The following is an 18,461-nucleotide window of genomic DNA, read 5'->3' on the forward strand; positions in this document are numbered from 1 at the left end:
CCAATCTCCTATGTCATTTTTTTAAAGATTTATTTTGTTAATTTGAAAGGCAGAGTTACAAATGAGAGAAAAGGAGAGAGAGGAAGACAGAGATTGTCCATGTGCTGGTTCACTCCCCAAATGGCTCTAACAGCCAAGGTTGGGCCAGACTGAAGCCAGGAGCTTCTTCCAGGTCTCCCACATGGATGTATGGGCCATCTGCTGCTGCTTTCCCAGGCACATTAACAAGGAGCTGGATCAGAAGTAGAGCAGCCAGGGCTAGACCCGGCACCATATGGGATGCTGGCACTGCAGGTGATGGCTTAATCTGTTCCATCACAACACCGGCCCCTCTAACTTCCTACTTCTAACATCTACTTCAAAGGCAGTGCTTGTCAACTGGGAGCAATTTTGTCCCTCAGGGGACAGATGGCAGTGTCTGGTGGCATTTTTGGCTCTCACAATTGGAGTACTACTGGAATCTAGTGAGTAGTAACTACAGATTGTGCCAAACATCTCACGCAATACACAGGGGCAGCCCCACAGCCAAGAATTAGCCAAGGAGCAAAATTCTGCTCTCAGAACTTAGTGAGCTGGTCCTTTTAGAAAATGCATTTATGCTACTGGAATACTGGAGAAATTCCTTGTATTCGCATTCTGAGCAGTGCCCAAGCACCAAGAGATTGTAACTAAATCTCACACTCCCCCAGCAGAAGGCCCAAGGTGTCTCAGGCTTGTTAGCAACACTGTGTCCAATTGTGGGGAGTATGATAGACTGTTGTAAGCAGTCTGTTTCCCTCTTTTTCAGCTGAGTGGGACCTTGGTCTTGCTCAGTTCTAGGATCCTTGATTTCATCACCTGTAAGGTATGCACCTCTACAAAGCTTGTACAAAGCTATTGTGAAGCTTAAGGGAGAGGATGCCTGTAAACCAGTCAGCTGGCTGCTGCTGGCTCACTCTCAGAATGCAATAAACACAGTCATTGGCATCATTACTATCACTATTGCCTACAGGAGACAGAGCTCAGCTATTTTCATCAGCGTTATTACGCCAGATCTATTTCAGTTTCTTAAGTAGTCGTGGGTGCTGAGAGGCACTTGTACTTGTCGTTTCTTTATGCAAAGACCCTGTGCAGACCGGTGAACACTAGGAAAGGACTACAATGCAAAACCCCAGCAAATGGGACCTTGATGGGGCTAGATTTCAGCTGATCCCACCTGCACACACACGGAGAAACCAAACACTCTCCTGAGCTTCCTTCATCCCTGGGATAATTTCTCTAAAGCCTGCATGGAATCCCAAGTCATGAAGAAGGAGGCGGCTAATTATAGACTCACGTTCTACAAAGACCTGTCTGGCGGGTGTACATATGGAGCACCTGGCTTGTAACAGGGCCATTCAAGGTGTTCAATTTCATAACCATCCAGAAGCTAACAGACCTAATCCATCCAATCTGTGGAGGCACATGCCATAGAACTTGCTTTTGTTCCTCCCACAATGCTTGGAACCGCTCTGGCACACAGAAAATCCAAAAACTGTGACTCATGTTATCTGTACCTGGTGAGATCACTGTGTATCCACTTGGACAGAAGGTACTTGAAATTGTCACTTTCTTTCCATAAACTATCACTGCTTCAATAAAAGTAGTGGAAAGTATGCCCTGGGGGCTAGGGCTCAGCACAGTGGTTAAGACACTGCTTGGGATGCCTGTGCTTCCAATTCCAGCTTCCTGCTGTGGTGCACCCTGGGAGGCAGTGGGTGATAACTCAAGTGCCTGAGTCCCTGCCACCCACGTGGGAGACCTGGATTGATTTCTGGGTTCCTGGCTTCAGCCTAACACACTTCAGCTCTCCCAGACATTTCAGGAGTGAACCAGCAGATAAAAAAAACCTCTCTCTCTCTCTCTCTCTTTTCTGCCTTTCAAATAAATTTTTAAAAAATATCTTTTGGGGCTGGTGCTATGGTGCTGCAGGTTAAGCCATGGCCTGCAGTGCCAGCATCCCATATGCACACCTGTTGTAGACCAGACTGCTCCACTTCCAATCCAGCTCTCTGCTAGTGCTCCTGGGAAAACAGCAGAGGATGGCCCAAGGGCTTGGCCCTCTGCACCCACATGGGAGACCTGGAAGTAGCTCCTGGCTCCTGGCTTTGCTGTGCCTCAGCCCTGGCCACTGCAGCCATTTGGGGAGTCAACCAGCAAATGGAAGTCTCGTCTCTCCTCTCCTCTCCTCCCCTCCTCCCTTCCCCTCCTCTCTTCCCTCCCTCTCTCTGTAACTGTGCCTTTCAAACAAATGAATAAATCTTTTTAAAAAATCTGTTAAAGATTCTGCAAACATTTCCTACTATTTGGCATGAACATGACTTCAGTTCCTTATTAGCATGGGGAAATCACTACTGCCTCCTCAAGTTCTTTGAAACTACTTATCTGTTACGGGATCTTCCCAGACCCAGCCTGTCATGTGACTCCAGAGGATCCAACCATCACACAAAGCCACAACTTGGGGATCAACCCGATCTGACCCTCCATGAACCTAAGTGTGGAATAAGAGTGATGAAATCTGCCCACTCCTCTCCCTTACACATCGCCCAGTCGGCCTCAGAGCAGGAACAGAAGTTGCTGGAAGACGCTGCCTCCCTTGGCCACTTACTTTTATTCCTTAATATACTGAGACTGTTTTTGTCTCATTGCCATGGCAACACAACCTCAAGGCTAATAAATATTCCTCGTTGCTTAGGGGGAGAAAAACCACAGCTGACAGCAAGCAGGAAAGAGGCAAGAAAGATGAAGGGAGCCCTTTTCTCTTCCCACGTGTGCCTCAGCAAACGGGCAAAGATAACTGAGCATCGGACTTTACAGTCACACAGGCTGGGACAGAGCGAACACACGGAAGATTCCAGGGCTGGCTCGACCACCTGCTTCCATCACTAATTAGAATGGATGAAGGTAAATCAAAGGACCACGATGCCATCTCTCTTTGATGGAGAATCTCCCCAAACACAGATCATTTGAGAAAATCCCTTCACCGATTAGGGAATCAAATGACCTTAAAGATGAAGCAGGATGCAACAGCATGGCTCACCGTCCCGCCTCCAGTGTGGTTGTTCCCTTTGCCAATAACCTCTGTTTCCAGGTTCTCTGCCTCTATTGCCTGCTCTCCAGGATGCCTGCGCGGGGCCCAGCTCTGATTAAGTCCATGCAGAGACCACTCCCTACCCCCTACCACCTGCAGAAGACAGCCCAAGGGACACAGCTCCACACGGTGCCCAGGTCGCACCATGTCCCCCACTCAATTCCCCAGGACTTGGTTCTCATGCAAGAGAGTACACTTTCTCTCCCTGGAAAAATGCCTCACACTCTTCAAAACTGTGCAGATGCCACTTTTCTGAGCTGAGTCACGTCCTCCCCTGAGCCCACCGCCTCTTCATTTGTCCCTAGAGCCCAGCTCTTCTCTGCTCTACTGGGACTATCTCCAGGCCTCTTCACTCCTCTCTGAGCCTGCGGGCTTCTCCAGGGCAGGGCTTGTGCATTAGCGTCTCTGCAGGCTGCCTGGCCTGTAGCAGGTAGGACTTTTTACTTCTGCAAAGATGGGCTGTTTGATGGAAAGGCTATCTTCTCCCACCTGGAGAGACTGGAATGACACTCTCAACTTCTCCAAGACCAAGCTTCTAAGGAACCCAAATGCCTTGGGCTACAAAATGTCATCAAACACACACACCCTGGGTCCTGGCAATACAGTATGACAGGTCAGCATTTGGGTGCTGGAGTTCTTGTTATAGTTGTTTGAGGAAGAAAGGGTCCAATTCATATTATGTAAATTCTTTTCTGGAAAATTCAGAGTATGATCAAGAGCAGTGCTATTAGAATCCTGACACCACTCTCGCCAGTTCTGCCTTCACACCAGGTACCCATCACCACGGTTCCAGGATGAGTAACCGGCAGTCATTGTGGTTCCCTGTTTGCCTTCCTTCCCCATATCTTTCTGGTGCCTTTTAAGTTAAATCCCAGACCTAGCATAATTTTATCTGTAAATATTTCATACACAGTATCAGTTCAAATCTAGCCTTTCCACCTATTATGCAGGTGGTGGGAGGCAGGTTTATTGGCCTCCACAACCCTCATAAATGTGAGATGAGAATCATTAAGGTTCATCCATCACAGGGTTAGGATGAGGAGCAGACAGACTAGTCCATGGGAAACACCTGACCCAGAGCACAAAGCTAGTTCATGTGCAAGTGATCAGTGTCAGGCATCAACAGCACTGTCATTGTCTTCACTGCCTTCACAACACAGTCCCAAGCATTTAGGACATGAAAGATGTAAGACTGTGGCTACCAATAATCAAGAATGAGGCAGCAGAATCGGGCAGAGGGGAGCATGCAGAAGCTGGAACCCAGAGACCCAGTGGGAACTAGAAAAAGAATCCTGTGGGGACAATGAGGCAGCCTTGGATGGGTATTGAGAGGGGAGACGGTACACACGAAGAAGTTAGCACAAAGACCTCAGCTGACTGGCTACAGCAGGGGGCGTCCTTCTGCAAGCAAAGATCATGTGTGGATTCTGGGGGCCTGGAGAGGGGAAATTAAAGAGGAGGAGGAAGTGGGAGAGATCGTTTCTTCTTAGACTCCTTCTCTCTGTGTAGCAATGGGCACCCCAGGAAGGGCATCTTGACCTGGGCTGTGTGGCCGCTGACTAGGATAAGGCAATGTTTGTCCTGGCCATTGTGAAGCTTGGTGCTCCTTGTTGGTTTTGTTGTGGAGTTCCATACACATCTCCAGACTGCGCTACCACAAGTCTTCCCTCAGTCCTGGCTCTGCAACCTTGCCTCCCTGTGGTGGTGATCAAAGTTAAGTTGGTGGTGGGGTTGCCACTGTGGCACAGCGGGTTAATCCTGCACCTGCGGCACCAGTTCCAGTACCGGCTGCTCCACTTCCAATCAAGCTCTCTGCCAATGGCCTGAGAAACAGCAGAGGATGGCACAGGTGCTTGGGCCCCTGAATCCACGTGAGAAACCCGGAGGAGGTTCCTGGCTCCTGGCTTTGGGTCAGCCCAGTTCTGGCCCTTGTGACCATTTGGGGAGTGAACTAGAAGATGGAAGCTGGAGCTTCTTTCAGGTCTCCCACATGGGTGCAGGGGAGTTGGGCCATCTTCTACTGCTTTTCCAGGCCATAGCAGAGAGCTGGATTGGAAGTGGAGCACTTGGGACTCAAATCGGTGCCCATATGGGATGCTGGCACTATAGGCAGTAGTTTTACCCACTGTACCACAGCACTGGCCACTCGTGTTCATTTTTAACAACATTATTTCTTGCAGATATTATTTGTGTGTGTGTTGTATAGATGCTGTCACACTAGCTATGCAGTTACTTATACAATTTATTATTTCAGTAAGAAACGGGAAGAAGTGATCCTACAGGGAGATCCTATAAATCCCCTTAGCCACTCTATGGATGCAGTTTGCCTCCATAACTGTGATGGAGAACATTTCTGTTGTCTTAAGTCATCCAGTTAGTGTTACTTTGGAACATCAGCCCCAGAAGTGAATGTAATTCCCCAGCGTTACCACGTGGGTGTAATTGTTCTAAAAAATGAAAGAATGGTTAGTTTAGCTATAGACTGGGTCTAATTTTCCAAGGCATTATTTCTGGGTTCTCCTCCATAAGAAGATAATTATTTATTTGGCTGTAGTTATAGCCAAATGCAGGTTTGTTTTTCCCCTAAAGACATATTCATTTATTTGAAAGACAAAGTTACATAAAGACAGAGGCAGATAGAGGTCTTCCATCCACTGGATCACTCCCCAGATGGCCCCAGAGGCCAGAGCTGGGCTGATCTGAAGCCAGGAGCCAGGAGCTTCCTCTGGATCTCCCACGCAGGTGCAGGGGCTCAAGGACTTGGGCCATCACCTACTGCTTTCCTAGGCCATAGCAGGGAGCTGGATCAGAAGCAGAGCAGCCAGGATTTGAGCCAGCACCCATATGGGATGCTGGCACTGCAGCCGGTGGCTTTACCCACTACGTCACAGCGCCAGCTCCACAAATGCAGTTTTTATTGCTGGACCTGTGTTTCACTTGGCACAGTACTGATTTGCATTTCTTAAGGATGTGCATTCTCCACTAGGCACTGGTGCACACCAGATTCTGCTGTCTCCTTTTGAGACGAGACAGGCCCAGCTGCTACGCTCTGCTTCTGAGGTTTCTACTCATTTCACACCCAAGATGCCCTGGGCTGTGGGTGGCTTTGGTAGCCTGCTGGTTCCACCTTTTCACCCATGTCCTGTGTCCGCATCATGGAAATCAGCCCCTCCTGCCATCAGCAGACCTAGCTCAGCCACTGGGTCGTTTGGAGGACCCCAGAGTGTGGGACCCCAGTGAGTGGGTTTCATTGATGGCAAAACATTATCCTGAAGGTTTCTTCATGCGCTGAGCACAAGCGAAGTTGTTGGATGCTTGTGCAGAACCAACTCCAAGATCCGCTGCCTTCTCTGTGGCCCTAGAATGGAACAGCTGCGGCTCTCTGCTTTCCTAGATGCTGGGATTTTTCAGTCCAAATATTGAACAGGGCCCTACCCGGATATGCAGAAGTGAAATATTGTAAACCCTCTCCTGAGCATGTCAGCCAAGCAGCCGGCTTCTCTTTCTTGTTCCTCCCACAACTTCCCCAAGCACGATGGGGGGACTCCTGGTGAGCACTCAGTATTAGTTACAGGAGGCATTGTTTGAATTCAAAGATTCAAACCCTCAGAGCCCCTGAGCACCAAAAGCAGGTGCTTTGCCAGTATCAACAAATTGGTCTATTGTGAGGCCAACACTTCACATTTGAAAAGCAGTACATGTAGGGCAGGCACTTTGCCCAGCAGCTAAGGTGCCTGCATCCCACAGTGGAGTCCCCAAGTTCAAGTCCTGGCTCTGGCTCCTGACTTCGGCTTCCTACTAATGCAACCCCTGGGAAGAGCAGTGGCTGCTCAAGTCCCTGCCAGCCGTGTGGGAGGCCTGGATTGAGTTCCCTGCTCTCAGCTTCAGCTTCAGCCCAGCCCTGCCTACTGTGAGCATTTGAGAGTAAGCTTACTCTACCCCACAAAAAAATAAAAAAATAAAAAAAAAGTCTTTAAAAAAGAAGCCCATGTGATTCTAATGTATGCAGTCTTCAACCTGTATTTTGAGAAGAACAAATCTAACCAAAGGGCTTTAAAAAAAAAAAAAAAGATTTTTTTATTTCAAAGTTGGAACTTCAGAGAGACACAGAGAAAGAGGCCTTCTATCCTCTGGTTCACTCCCCAGATGGCTGCAACAGCCGGGGCTGGGCCAGGCTAAAACCAGGAACCAGCAGCTTCTTTCAGGTCTCCCTTGTGGGTTGCAGGGCCCCGAGCACTTGGGCCATCTTTCTGCTGCTTTTCCCAGGCCATCAGCAGGGAGCTTGATCGAAACTGGAGCAGCCAGAACATGAACCAGCATCTGCATGAGATGCCAGTATCGCAGGCAGCGGTTTTACCCACTGTGCTGCAATGCCGGCCCTATAACCAGTGAGCATCTTAACTCAGAGGCCATGCTGTGCGCTTCTGGTACTGAGCATCTCTGAGCTGTGTACTGCACATTCTTGCCAGCACTGAGCATAGAACAGGACCAAATCTCTATGGGCAAGTCCCCATCCAAGTTACGTGGCTTGGGGGAGATAAGGCAAGTGCCTGCCCTTGCCAACAAGAGGGATGGAGTTGGAAAAAAATTTCTCATCAAACTGTCATTCTCAATGGAGGTCAATTTTGCACCCAAGGAACTTTTGCCAATGCATGGAAACATTTTTGTTTGTCACAACTGGGAGGCACAACTGACATCTATCTAGTAGGTAGAAGCCAAGGTTACTGCACTGTACTAGATGCCTCCCCCCACCCCCAGTGAGGAATTATCAGATGCCAAATTCCCTGAGTTCCTATGCTGGGAAACCTTTTAGGAGAGAATGGAGTAAGAATCACCAGCCAGGAACAAGGAAAGTGCAGAGGGGGGCCAGCATTGTGGCAAAGTTGGAAAAGCTGGCGCCTGCAGTGCCGGCATCCCACATGGGCACCAGTTTGTGTCCTGGCTGCTGCACTTCCAATCCATCTCCCTGCTAGTGGCCTGGGAAAAGCAGTGGGAGATGGCCCGAGAGTTTGGGCTCCTTGCAGCCATGTGGGAGGCTGTTTGGCCATTTGGAGAGTGAACCAGCAGATGGAACCAACCAACCAACCAACCAACCAACCTCCCTCCCTCCCTCTCTATTTGTGCTTTTCAAATAAACGAATAAATCTTGAAAAAAATGTCGAGAGGAAATAATGTATGACTGGGCTTCCACACAGGACCCAGCCCCTCTCCCACTTCTTCCCTCGCCCCTGCTTGTATCCCATCCCATCCCACACCTAGCAACAGTGCTTCGAGCTTCATAGTTGAACCCAGCTTGGTTTGAACCCCAGCCTCTTCGGATTCCTTCCTATAACCTTGAGTAAGCTGTTGGCTTCACTAAACCTCATTCTCATCTCAGCTCCCCTCTATGAGAATAGAGACTCAAGCAGAAGGGGGGGTATTTTTATGTACCCCTGATTGACAGCCTGACAAGCTCCCACTTACCCTGCAGGGCTGACACAATGAAGTGAGATCATGCTTGGAAGGTGCTTTGTGCAGCACCTGATAGCACTTATGTGTCAGCTGCTGTGATGACGGTGAACCACCTTCCCCACCACCCCATGGATTCACCACCTCTGCTTTTCCCTTGATGGTTACCTGATTTGGGGTTCAGCACTTTCCTTCAGACCCTTACCTTCTCTTAATACAACCTGTGGGTGAGTATGACTCTCAAATTACTACGTTCTTAGTGTGAGAGAGGCTGCACCACTCTCCTTCCTTCTCTTTCAGGGGAAAGATTCCATAGAACTGCTCTTTAATCCAAGTAGGGGACAGCCAGCTCCCTGCAGGGGTATTCTTGTTGCAAATGTGTCTCACACTTAAGTCCACTGTGTACTTTAAACCACTCTCAGTTCCCAGTGCACCCCAGGCTTGGATGCAGTCTCTGTTAGATACCTCTAATTTTGTGTACAAGCCCCACTAACTCTTGCATTTGTCTAGGTGACATGGCCAATGTGTCTCAATTCCCTTAAGTACTGAGATACCCCAAATCCATGCAACCCACTGTCACCAAGCCTAAGGAAGTCACTGCTGCCTTCCAGGTTATGCCTTCCCTAATGTCAGCAGGTGTGGCTTTCATGCCTTTAAGTGATGGCAACCCACAGGAGAAGTTCCCAGGCTCTGATGGGTCTTAGTGCTCCTTACAGTTGTAACTCTTTTCCACATGTCCTTCCATTTGACAGTTCCAGGGAAAAACCTTCAGGTTTCATGGAATGACATACTTATCTATCCATGAACAAATAAAATCAATCTCATTGGGAAGCAAGCTGGTTACCTTATTACTAAGGAACTAGGGTCTTCCAAGCAGAAATAGCCTCACTTTCTAACCTATGGACTTTGCTGAAAGATTCAAAACAAGAACCAGTTTAAAATATGTATTTTAAGTTTGAGGGGTGGGTATTTTGTTGCAGCAGCTAAGCCACAGCATGGGATATCTGTATTCAATATCAGAATGCTTGGTTTGAGCCCTGGCTGCTTCAGTTCTGATCCACCTCCTCCCAGGGTGCATCCCAAGAATCAACAGGTGGGTGGTTCAAGTGCCTGAGCATCGTCCACCCCCATGTTGTGCTCTCATCTTTGGCCTGACCCAGCCCAAGCATTGTGGGCATTTGGGGAGTTGACCAGCAGATGGAAGATATCTCAGCTCTTCACACACACACACACACACACACATGCACACACGCACCACTGTCATCCGAGACACTGAGCTGGAACTATTTCCTGCTGCCTCCCAGCAGCTGCATTAGCAGGAAGCTGGATTGTAAGTGGAGCTAAGAATTGAAGCAGGCACTCCAGAAAGGGACACTGGTATCCAAAGTACTGTCTCCATCATTACGCCAAATACCTCCCCGAAACGTGTTACTTTTAAACACTGACTTCATATTTTCAGCAATTGTCAGTCCTTCCCAGGGTGGACGTCATTCATGAGTAATATTCCAAAGATGACTTTGTTGGATGGGCATCTTCATGATAGTACTGCTCATTTCTTCTTTCTCAAAGCTTTTAATGTATCACCTAAAAGGCACAGTGATCTGTGGAATTATCTGTCTCTGGCTTTTCCCTCTTTTAGGTGGCTGTGCTTATTACTATTCACAGCACAAGCCAAGCGCTATGGTTATTAAGTAGTGTCATTTGTATCCTAATGACTTTGTGCCTTTCACACCGTTCGAAAGGAAATTGAATATTATGAAGCATTAAGTGAGACCCCAAACAAAGACTGAGCATTGGTAACCCTCATCGCATAAGTGTAAGCCAGCAGCTCAGGTGGAGGGGAGTGGAGCATGCTACCAGTGCATAGTAGCAACCTAGAATGCACTGTGGGTGACCGCATTCTGCAGACTCTTCATAAGGCAGCACCGAGGCCCCAGGCTCACTGCCCAGCACCTTGCTCCACATCCGCAACGATCCCAAGGTCACTGCCATTTTTTTAGTCTCTCCTTCCACATCTGCTCCCTGTGCGTGGTGTGGCCCTGTTGCCCTCTTGACTTCCTCTTCACCCTTCAAGTCCCAACCTAACTACTTCTTCACAGATGCTCTCCCTGGTCTTCTTGATGAGCACAAATCCCCTATCCACATTCTCACGGCACCATCCAAACAATTATCAAGTGGCTCTTACAATCGGTGAGTCCTTCTTTGACTAAATCTGAATCCATGAAATGTAAGAGCAAGGGATCTTTTGTTTATTCTTCTTCTCACCATCTTCTTACCAGGGCTTAATGCCAAATATATGATCAATATGTTTGTTGAATGAAAAAAGAACATCATGGATATGGGTACCAGTGTCTAACAAGGAACAAGCAGCACACTTCTGTAGGATTTTTGAAAACATTTGCATGAAGGGAGCATTTGCTGAGATGCATCAGGGTTAGGGGAATCAAGAGGGACATTGAGATGTCCAGAAGCTAGAAGCAGTCAGAATGTTCTAACCACCCTGAGTAGGAGCTGTGGTTGCAAAGGGGCGTGACTTCCACCAGACACCTGTCTCAGGCAGGGATGAAGAAGGAAACACCTAAGCTCTCCCTGCTCCTGTCCTCTCACCTCCTGCCAGGATCTCCAAGTAGCCAGGTCCAGCTGGATGCCAGGAGACAAAGGGCCAAGCAGATGCAGTAAACTGGGGGAATGAACAGAGACATCCAGAGAATGGATGAAGGGAGCACCACAGAGAATGGCCAGAACCCCAAGACTGTAGCCCTTGAGTCTTCCAGAATGCCCACCTCTCCTAGTTCCTTGGAGGTGGAAGTAAGAGCGACCCTAACTACTGCTCCTCCACTAATGTGGTCTGAACCAATCACACTTTCCCCATGGCTCATGCTCAGATTCTGAGATGGCCACAGACTCTGTTTAGAGCATGAACCAGTGGCAACCCATCAGGGCTAACTGCACAAGTCAGGAGCTCTGCTCTAATAAGCCCAGTTACACAGGCTGAAAAGCTTTTCAATAAATTCTAGACCAGGATGCTGTGGTCCCCATGCTGAGGTCTGTCTTTAACCTTGAGGGTGACAGCTTGATCCACAAAGAGGATGGGCTTGGGGGATGAGACTATTTCTTGGCTATGAGACTGTTAACAAAGACACAAAAAATATAGGTGGCAAAAGTTGTGGAATGCTGGTAAAGGGATGTCCTTGGAGCACAGTGACCCAGCTTCTGTCCACTCCACTTTTCTGGATCTGCCCTAAGTTGCCATGTCCAGGTTCAATGGCCATCATGCTTCCCCAGCTCGCCCTATCCCTGCCTCTGAGATCCCTGGACATGTTACAGTCTCCTACCTATGTTTTAGGAATGGAGATAGGAGAGGAAATGAAAGTTCCCCAAGGTTTCCCCTTCTCACTGTGGCCTGGATCATTCACGGACTCACCTACATACAAGTGCATGGCAAACTCTCGAATAGTCACTCACTCAACTCAGGATGATACTGGTTGGGCCTCTTCACCCCCATCCTCTCTCCTTAGCTCCAGTGCGAGTATTTCCTGCCAGACAATTTCCCATGTGGGAGGCCTAGATTGTATTCCAAGCTCTTGGTTTTGGCCTCCATCCAGCCCTGGCTATTAAAGGCATTGGGGGATGAAGCAGCAGACAGGATTTCTCTCTCTCTCTCTCTCTCTCTCTCTCTCTCTCTGTGTGTGTGTGTGTGTGTGCCTCTCCCCCTCTAAGACTCTCAAGTAATTAAATAGCCTAGGGTAGCAGACCACTGATGTTGCAAGCACACCCAAGGTGGCAAGAGAGCCCAGAGAAGAAGTACATGAGCCAAAGTCAGCAGTGAGAATCACACAGCAAAGGCCTGGAAAGGCTCGGGTCTAAGTTGACAGAAAAATCTGAGCTAACTCCAGATCACAGCACTACAGGGAGACCAGGACACACAAGGGCAAAGCCGAGAGTCCGGTGAGCCTGGCACATCTGAAGTGGTGGGAGTGGGGGTGGGGGGCCGAAGGACAGCAGTGGAGCTGGCAAAGGCAATGGCCATCAGCTCCGGAAACGCCTGGTCCAGTGTGGTCCAGCAGCACCACCATGCGAGCCACGTGCCAAGCTTTCAGTGTTCCAGCAGCCAGATCCAGAGCATTTAATGTGTCATATTAGATACATCTAAAATGTTGTCATTTCAACAGTGTCGGTCATTCTTACTGATCTTTATCATTCGTGTGTGTGTGTGATTACCACATCTTGGTCCCATGTGTGTTGTTTAATTTGTATTTGCTTATTTGAAAAGCAGAGACAGACAGAAACCTCTCCCGTCCAAATGCTCACAAGCGACACCACTGAGCCAGGCAGGCCAGAGCTAGCAACCAGGAGCCAAGAACTCAACGCAGGTCTCCCTTCTCCCTTGTGGGTGCCAGGAACCTAAGGACTTGAGCAGTCTTCTGCTGCCCACCCCGGTGTGCATGAACAGGAAGCTGGGAGTGGGAGTAGAGCCACAACTCAAACCAAGGCAACTCCAGTATAAGGTGCAGGCATCCCAGGCAGCATTTTTAAGTACTGCACCAAACACCTGCCCTCCCCCCATGTATCTTGCCGCGCTGCACAGAGGCGTGGACCAGTCTGGTTGCAGGTGCTCAAGTGCCCCACCTGCTGAGAGCTCCTGGATTAGATCGTGCAGACCTAGCACAGTTCTCTTACCAATACAAAGGAGCAGGTTTTAAGCGGACCGGTGCTTTCCTAAGATCTCTGTGCAGCCACAAGGGAGACAGTCTTCCCAGGTGTTACAGCTTTTTCTGCAGCCTGTCGCCACCATCTTCTGTCTACGTCTGTTTTACAAACAGGCACTGTAGGAGCAAAGCCTCTTCCCGCAGCCTTTACCCTGGCCCTCGGCTGTCGGGGGTGGTTCTGGGGTGCAGCCAGCAGAGCCTTGTGCCAGGTTCGGGTCTGGCTCTTCAGCCTTCTCCCACCCTTCAGGTGGCAGCTGGAGCCAGACCACTGGATTTTTCATCTCTGGGCTCCTCGCTTGCAGCAAGTATTTGCCCAAAAGGCTTAGGGTGTGGATACAATGAAGCAACATCGGAAATACTACAGGCCCTGTTGTAGGAGAAGGAAGGATCAAAAGCAGGAGTTTCCTCCCCCCACCCCACGCTGTCATCCAAAGGGCTCCTTGACATCTCGAAGCTCGGCCCAAGGGGACTAAGATGATGGAAATTCTGATAGTGAGACAGCAGGACAGGCTACACAAACGGTCTCTTCAAACACTCCTGGCCCTTTATCAGTTCCTCACACAAGGAGCTTCAAGTCAGTTCATTTTGGAAAGAAATGTCCCAAAAGTATGCAGATTAGAGGCAGCCCTGCAGGGGGCTTTTCCCCTAGCATCACAATCAGCTTCTACTGCTGAGAAAACAGCTTTCCCTTTCCCTGGGCTCTGACTGGAGAAGCAGCTTAAAAACCAGAACCTAATCTCCTCGGAGTTCCCAGGTGTTTAATGATTTGCCAGGGCGATAAACAACTGAGTTCCAGGGAGCCCTTATGTGAGACAGTAGCTCCCGCTTTGCTCCTCCTTTGGGTAGCAAATCAAACGGCACAGTCTCGGAGGAGAGGAGAAAAAACGTCAGTTGTGACGTCTGGCAGAACGGAGTCAGAACCACAGATCTATCACCAGCAGCCATGTAATCATCAGGTACATTGTTTGTATGTTTTAACATCAGGGTACTTATCTGTAAAATGGACATCCAGGATACCTTACAAGGTAATAATTACGTGTGCAAGTGTATTAGCTACTATTACCGCACTTGTCCCCAACACTTCAAGGAGTATTTAGGATGCCCCCGGTTTCTAAAGGCAAGGCCTCTGGGGGTGGCCTGGCTGGGGTCTTTGGCCCCTACCGGGCTTCACTCAAAATGCCAGCTGGGCTGTGGTCTCATTTAAAGGCTGGACTAGGGGTTAGTGTTGTGGTGCAGTGGATTGAACCACTTCTTGTGACATCGTCATCCTATACGGGAGCACTGGTTGGAGTTCCAGTGGCTCTGCTTCTGATCCAGCTTCCTGTTCATGAGCCTGGGAAGGCAGTGGTTGCTGGCCCAAGCACTTGTGTCCCTGACACCCTTGTAGGAGACCCAGATAGAGTTCTAGACTTCTGACTTTGACCTGACTGCTGTAGCCACTGGGGGTCTGACTGCACCAGCAGATGAAGATTCTGTTTTCTCTCTGTCACTCTGCCTTTCAAATAAATAAGAGGGGCTGGCATTGTGCTATGGCGGGTTAAGCCGCTGCCTGCAGCACAGACATTCCATATGGAGCAATCCTGGCTGCTCCACTTCCAGGCGTATCAGCAGGGAGCCAGATTGGAAAAGCAGTAAGAAGGGCCTAAGTGCTTGGGCCCCTGCACCCCATGTGGAAGACGCAGATGAAGCTCCTAGGTCAGGCCCAGCCGTAGCCATTGTGGCCATCTGGGGAGTGAACCAATGGATGAAATCTCTCTCTCTCACCCTTGCTCTCTAACTCTGCCTTTCACATAAATAAAACAAACCTTTAAAAAAAATCTGAAGCTAATGATGGTTTAAAAATGAATCAATACAAGAAATCTTTAGAGAAAAAAAAAGGCTTGGCTATAAGAGGCTGATTGCAAGCTCTCTCGGTGGTTGTGGACAGGATCCAGCTCCTCAAGGCTTTGGGGCTGAGGCCATCACTTCCGGTTGGCTCGAGACAGTCCTCAGCTCCTTGCCATGTGTTGTCTCCACAAAGCAGCTCATGACACAGCTGCTTCTGTCCTCAAAACAAGGACACAATATGACCCACAGAAAGATGGAAGCCACAGTCTTTAATAACCTGCTCCCGGAAGTCACTTCCCGTCACGTTTAGCTGGGTTCTAGTGGAGGAAGTCTCCAGGTCCAGCTACACTCGAGCAGAGCAGAGCAGAGTCCCCTCGGGGCCCGGGCACCAGCAGGTGGAGATCTCCAAGAGCCACCGCAGAAGCCATCCGCCACACTTGTAGGACCCTCAGCGAGGACAGTCTGCCCTCTGATTCTGCGCATTCTGCAGCCATGGATCCAGCCAACCGCTGATCAAAAATATTTATAAACCCAAGTTGCATCTGTACCGACCATGTACAGACTTTTTTCTTGTTGTGATTCCCTACACACTCGTCTAAGAACGGTTTGCATAGGATTTATGCCATCTTAGGTATTGCAAGTTATCTGTAAATTATATCAGGCATTTAGAAGGAAGTGCATGGGTTAGATGCAAATATGAGGGGTCTTCAGAAAATTCATACAAAAAAAGCAATCAGAAGAAGATGCACATTTTCCAGGAACTTTGTGAAGCCTCACATACAGGCTGCACCATTTTCTATCAAGGACTTGGGCATCCGGGTTTTGGAACACATGAGCGTCTTCCATGGATACCCACAACTGAAGTGGGTGTTGTCAGGACAGAGTGTGAAAGCTCTTCCAACAGCAACCACCACGGCATAAGCAACGTAGCGGGAATGCACTGGGTTGTACCTCAGGGGAAGGCAGCTTAGCAGCCACACAAAACCATCAGTCTTCATGCTAACCGGCGCCTGGTTACTCAAAGACTGCATTTAAAGATGCATTAATTTATTCTAAATGCTGATGTTACACCATGTTGCCAAATAACAGTATCTGGACACTGGAGTTAAAAAACACTCATTTTCCCTACCTACTTTCTTTGTCATATCTCCATATCCCTTTCTAGATGTTCCAGAAAATTCCATGTTTTTAGAGATGTAAATGAAATGTGTGTCTGTTTTCCCATTCATCCATGTGTGTGTGAGTGTTAGGAACTTTCTATCTTTATATCCTTTAACAGCTGCACAGCATTTCCCCCGAGTAGATGACCAGAGCCATCGTCTCCTTACTGGGACGTCTCTATGACGTATGAATTGTCCCAACCTTTTGCCACTAAAAGCAGTGCTGTGACCAACCACCCTTTGTGCGATTTTTTTTCTCCCATAAATTGAATTATGTCTTCAGTAGGAAGTTCCAGAAAAGCAAGCAGAGTATAAACAGTTTCAGGGCTCCATCAAATTGAGCTTTTCTATCAGCAAATACGGCTGCTGCAGCCACAGGCTGAGCTCTCTAAGGCAGGCCCTGTACCTCCCCCTTGGTTTTGTAAATCATTGACTGTGGACTAGGTGAATGAATATAAATATGTTAAAAGCTGAGGCTGCAGAACAAACACTTAGGCCGCGTCTGTTGAAGACCCTCTGCCCTTGCTGTTTTAGTCAGGGGACGCTGGGTTCACTTAGATTTCACTCCACTGTGGCGGGCAGAGGGGCGCAGCACCTGGCCCTGCAGAGCCCACCCCCGCCCGTCGGCGCTCAGAGCGCCCCCTACAGTTCCCTTTTCTGGACTGTCTGGGTCAGGTTAGCCAGGCTCAGAATGGAAGTTAACACCCTGAAGTGGTCATTCGAAATTCAGTATGACTGATAATGCCCTGCCCCCTTGCACCGTGCAATACTCGGTAACTCTGGACAACCTTTACACCTCACTTTTTTAAATTATTTTGGACAGGGTCGCAGCATCTGAGAGGTACGGCCAGGCTGGTGCGCACCCCCATATCGCGCCCACGTCGCCGGCTTAGCCTCTTGGCTTGGGCCGCAGCGCCCTCTGGCGGGTGCAGGTCGGTGTGCGTTCCGGGCGCCCCGTTCCCTTGGGTCACTGCTGGCCTAACCAGCGTTTGCTTCTCCCGGCCTCTCTCAGGTGAAAGAGGCCATGCAGCGGATCCACGACCGAGGGAACATCGGCAAGTTAATCCTGGATGTGGAAAAGACCCCGACGCCACTGGTGAGTCAAAGTCAGAGGGACCCCGTCAGGTGCACAGAAGGTAGGGGTCTGCAGCTTGCAGCACAGGTGGGACAGACGGCAACACAGGCAGCTGGGGGGCTGGTGGGGGAGACCAGGGCAAACCAATGAGTACAGATGAGGAAGCAGCCCCAGCTTGAGCGCTAATGAGGACAAGCAGATGCTTCCCTGATAGCGTTTTAAGAGTAATCTACGGGCATATACAGGAGAGGACAGAGAAATAGAACAGCCTATCACAGGTGCAAGGTCTTGGCTCCCCGAGGTGGGATGATTTCCTGATAAAGTGTGACAAATCCACATCCACGTGCCCAACAGAACGGTGCCAGCTGCCTCTGCCACTGCTCCCTCCACGCCATGACGCCGCTGAGTTTCATTTCTTTTACTGGAACAAAACCCTTATCTCTGAGAGCCACGACCAGAGGGCAGCATGCCAGCATGGCTCCTGTCTGCTCTCACAAGGCCTGCTACAGAGGCAGGGGAGTGCCTGGTGCAGAGACCAATGCACAGACCAGCACACTACATGGGTTCCAAGCCCAGCTCTGAGCTCCAGGTAATAACCAGGCCACGGTACTTTGCTGCCCGAGCTTTGGTGCCCTGCCTGTGACATGGAGGTGGGTATGTCCCCACAAGTCAGCTAGAATGACAGCCCAACCTCTAGGCGAGGCCTAACAAAGAAGGTTCTTAGAAAAAGGCCTTTTCTTCTTGGCTGACCCGTGTGTCTTGCAGCTGTACCATTCCTTTTGAAAAGACAAAAGTCGGAAATGTCTTGCATAGTTCAGTCCAAAGTGTGCAATTTTACAAACCTTTCTTTGGCTTCTATAACCAGAGTGGAGTGAGGCAGGATCCCCATCCCGGTTGATGAAGGACAGTTTAATAAGAGGGCATTTTCCAGCGTTTGAGTGACCAATAACCGTGTGGATATGGTTTATTAAATGCTTGATAGGCCCCAGGACTGTTTGAAGTTGGAATGAGGGGATAAGGGCAGGAAGAAAAAGGGGTATGGTGTCCTGGGTCTCCTGGGCTCCCATGATGTGGCCTTTAGTCACATGACCAAGTCTATTTCAGCCGCAGGAGAGGCTCTGGAACCATGCCGG

The 18,461-nt window shown here is 49.3% G+C and overlaps 1 protein-coding gene and 1 long non-coding RNA gene across 2 annotated transcripts in view; one reads left to right on the forward strand and one right to left on the reverse strand.

Moving 5' to 3' along the window:
* VAT1L (vesicle amine transport 1 like) overlaps positions 1–18,461 on the forward strand; it is a 169,937-nt gene that overhangs the window by 148,292 nt on the left and 3,184 nt on the right. Inside the window, exon 8 of the mRNA XM_008257643.5 lies at positions 17,266–17,349. Within this exon, the coding sequence (XP_008255865.1) occupies positions 17,266–17,349 (84 nt within the window). The remainder of the gene's footprint in view (positions 1–17,265; positions 17,350–18,461) is intronic.
* The window catches only part of LOC149121026 (uncharacterized), a 104,746-nt gene that overhangs the window by 27,043 nt on the left and 59,242 nt on the right, over positions 1–18,461 (reverse strand). The gene's annotated exons all lie outside the window — the stretch shown is intronic.

Source organism: Oryctolagus cuniculus, chromosome 18, assembly GCF_051225735.1.
Source record: "Oryctolagus cuniculus isolate XC-2025 breed Fujian yellow rabbit chromosome 18, ASM5122573v1, whole genome shotgun sequence".
Classification (NCBI taxonomy): domain Eukaryota; kingdom Metazoa; phylum Chordata; class Mammalia; order Lagomorpha; family Leporidae; genus Oryctolagus; species Oryctolagus cuniculus.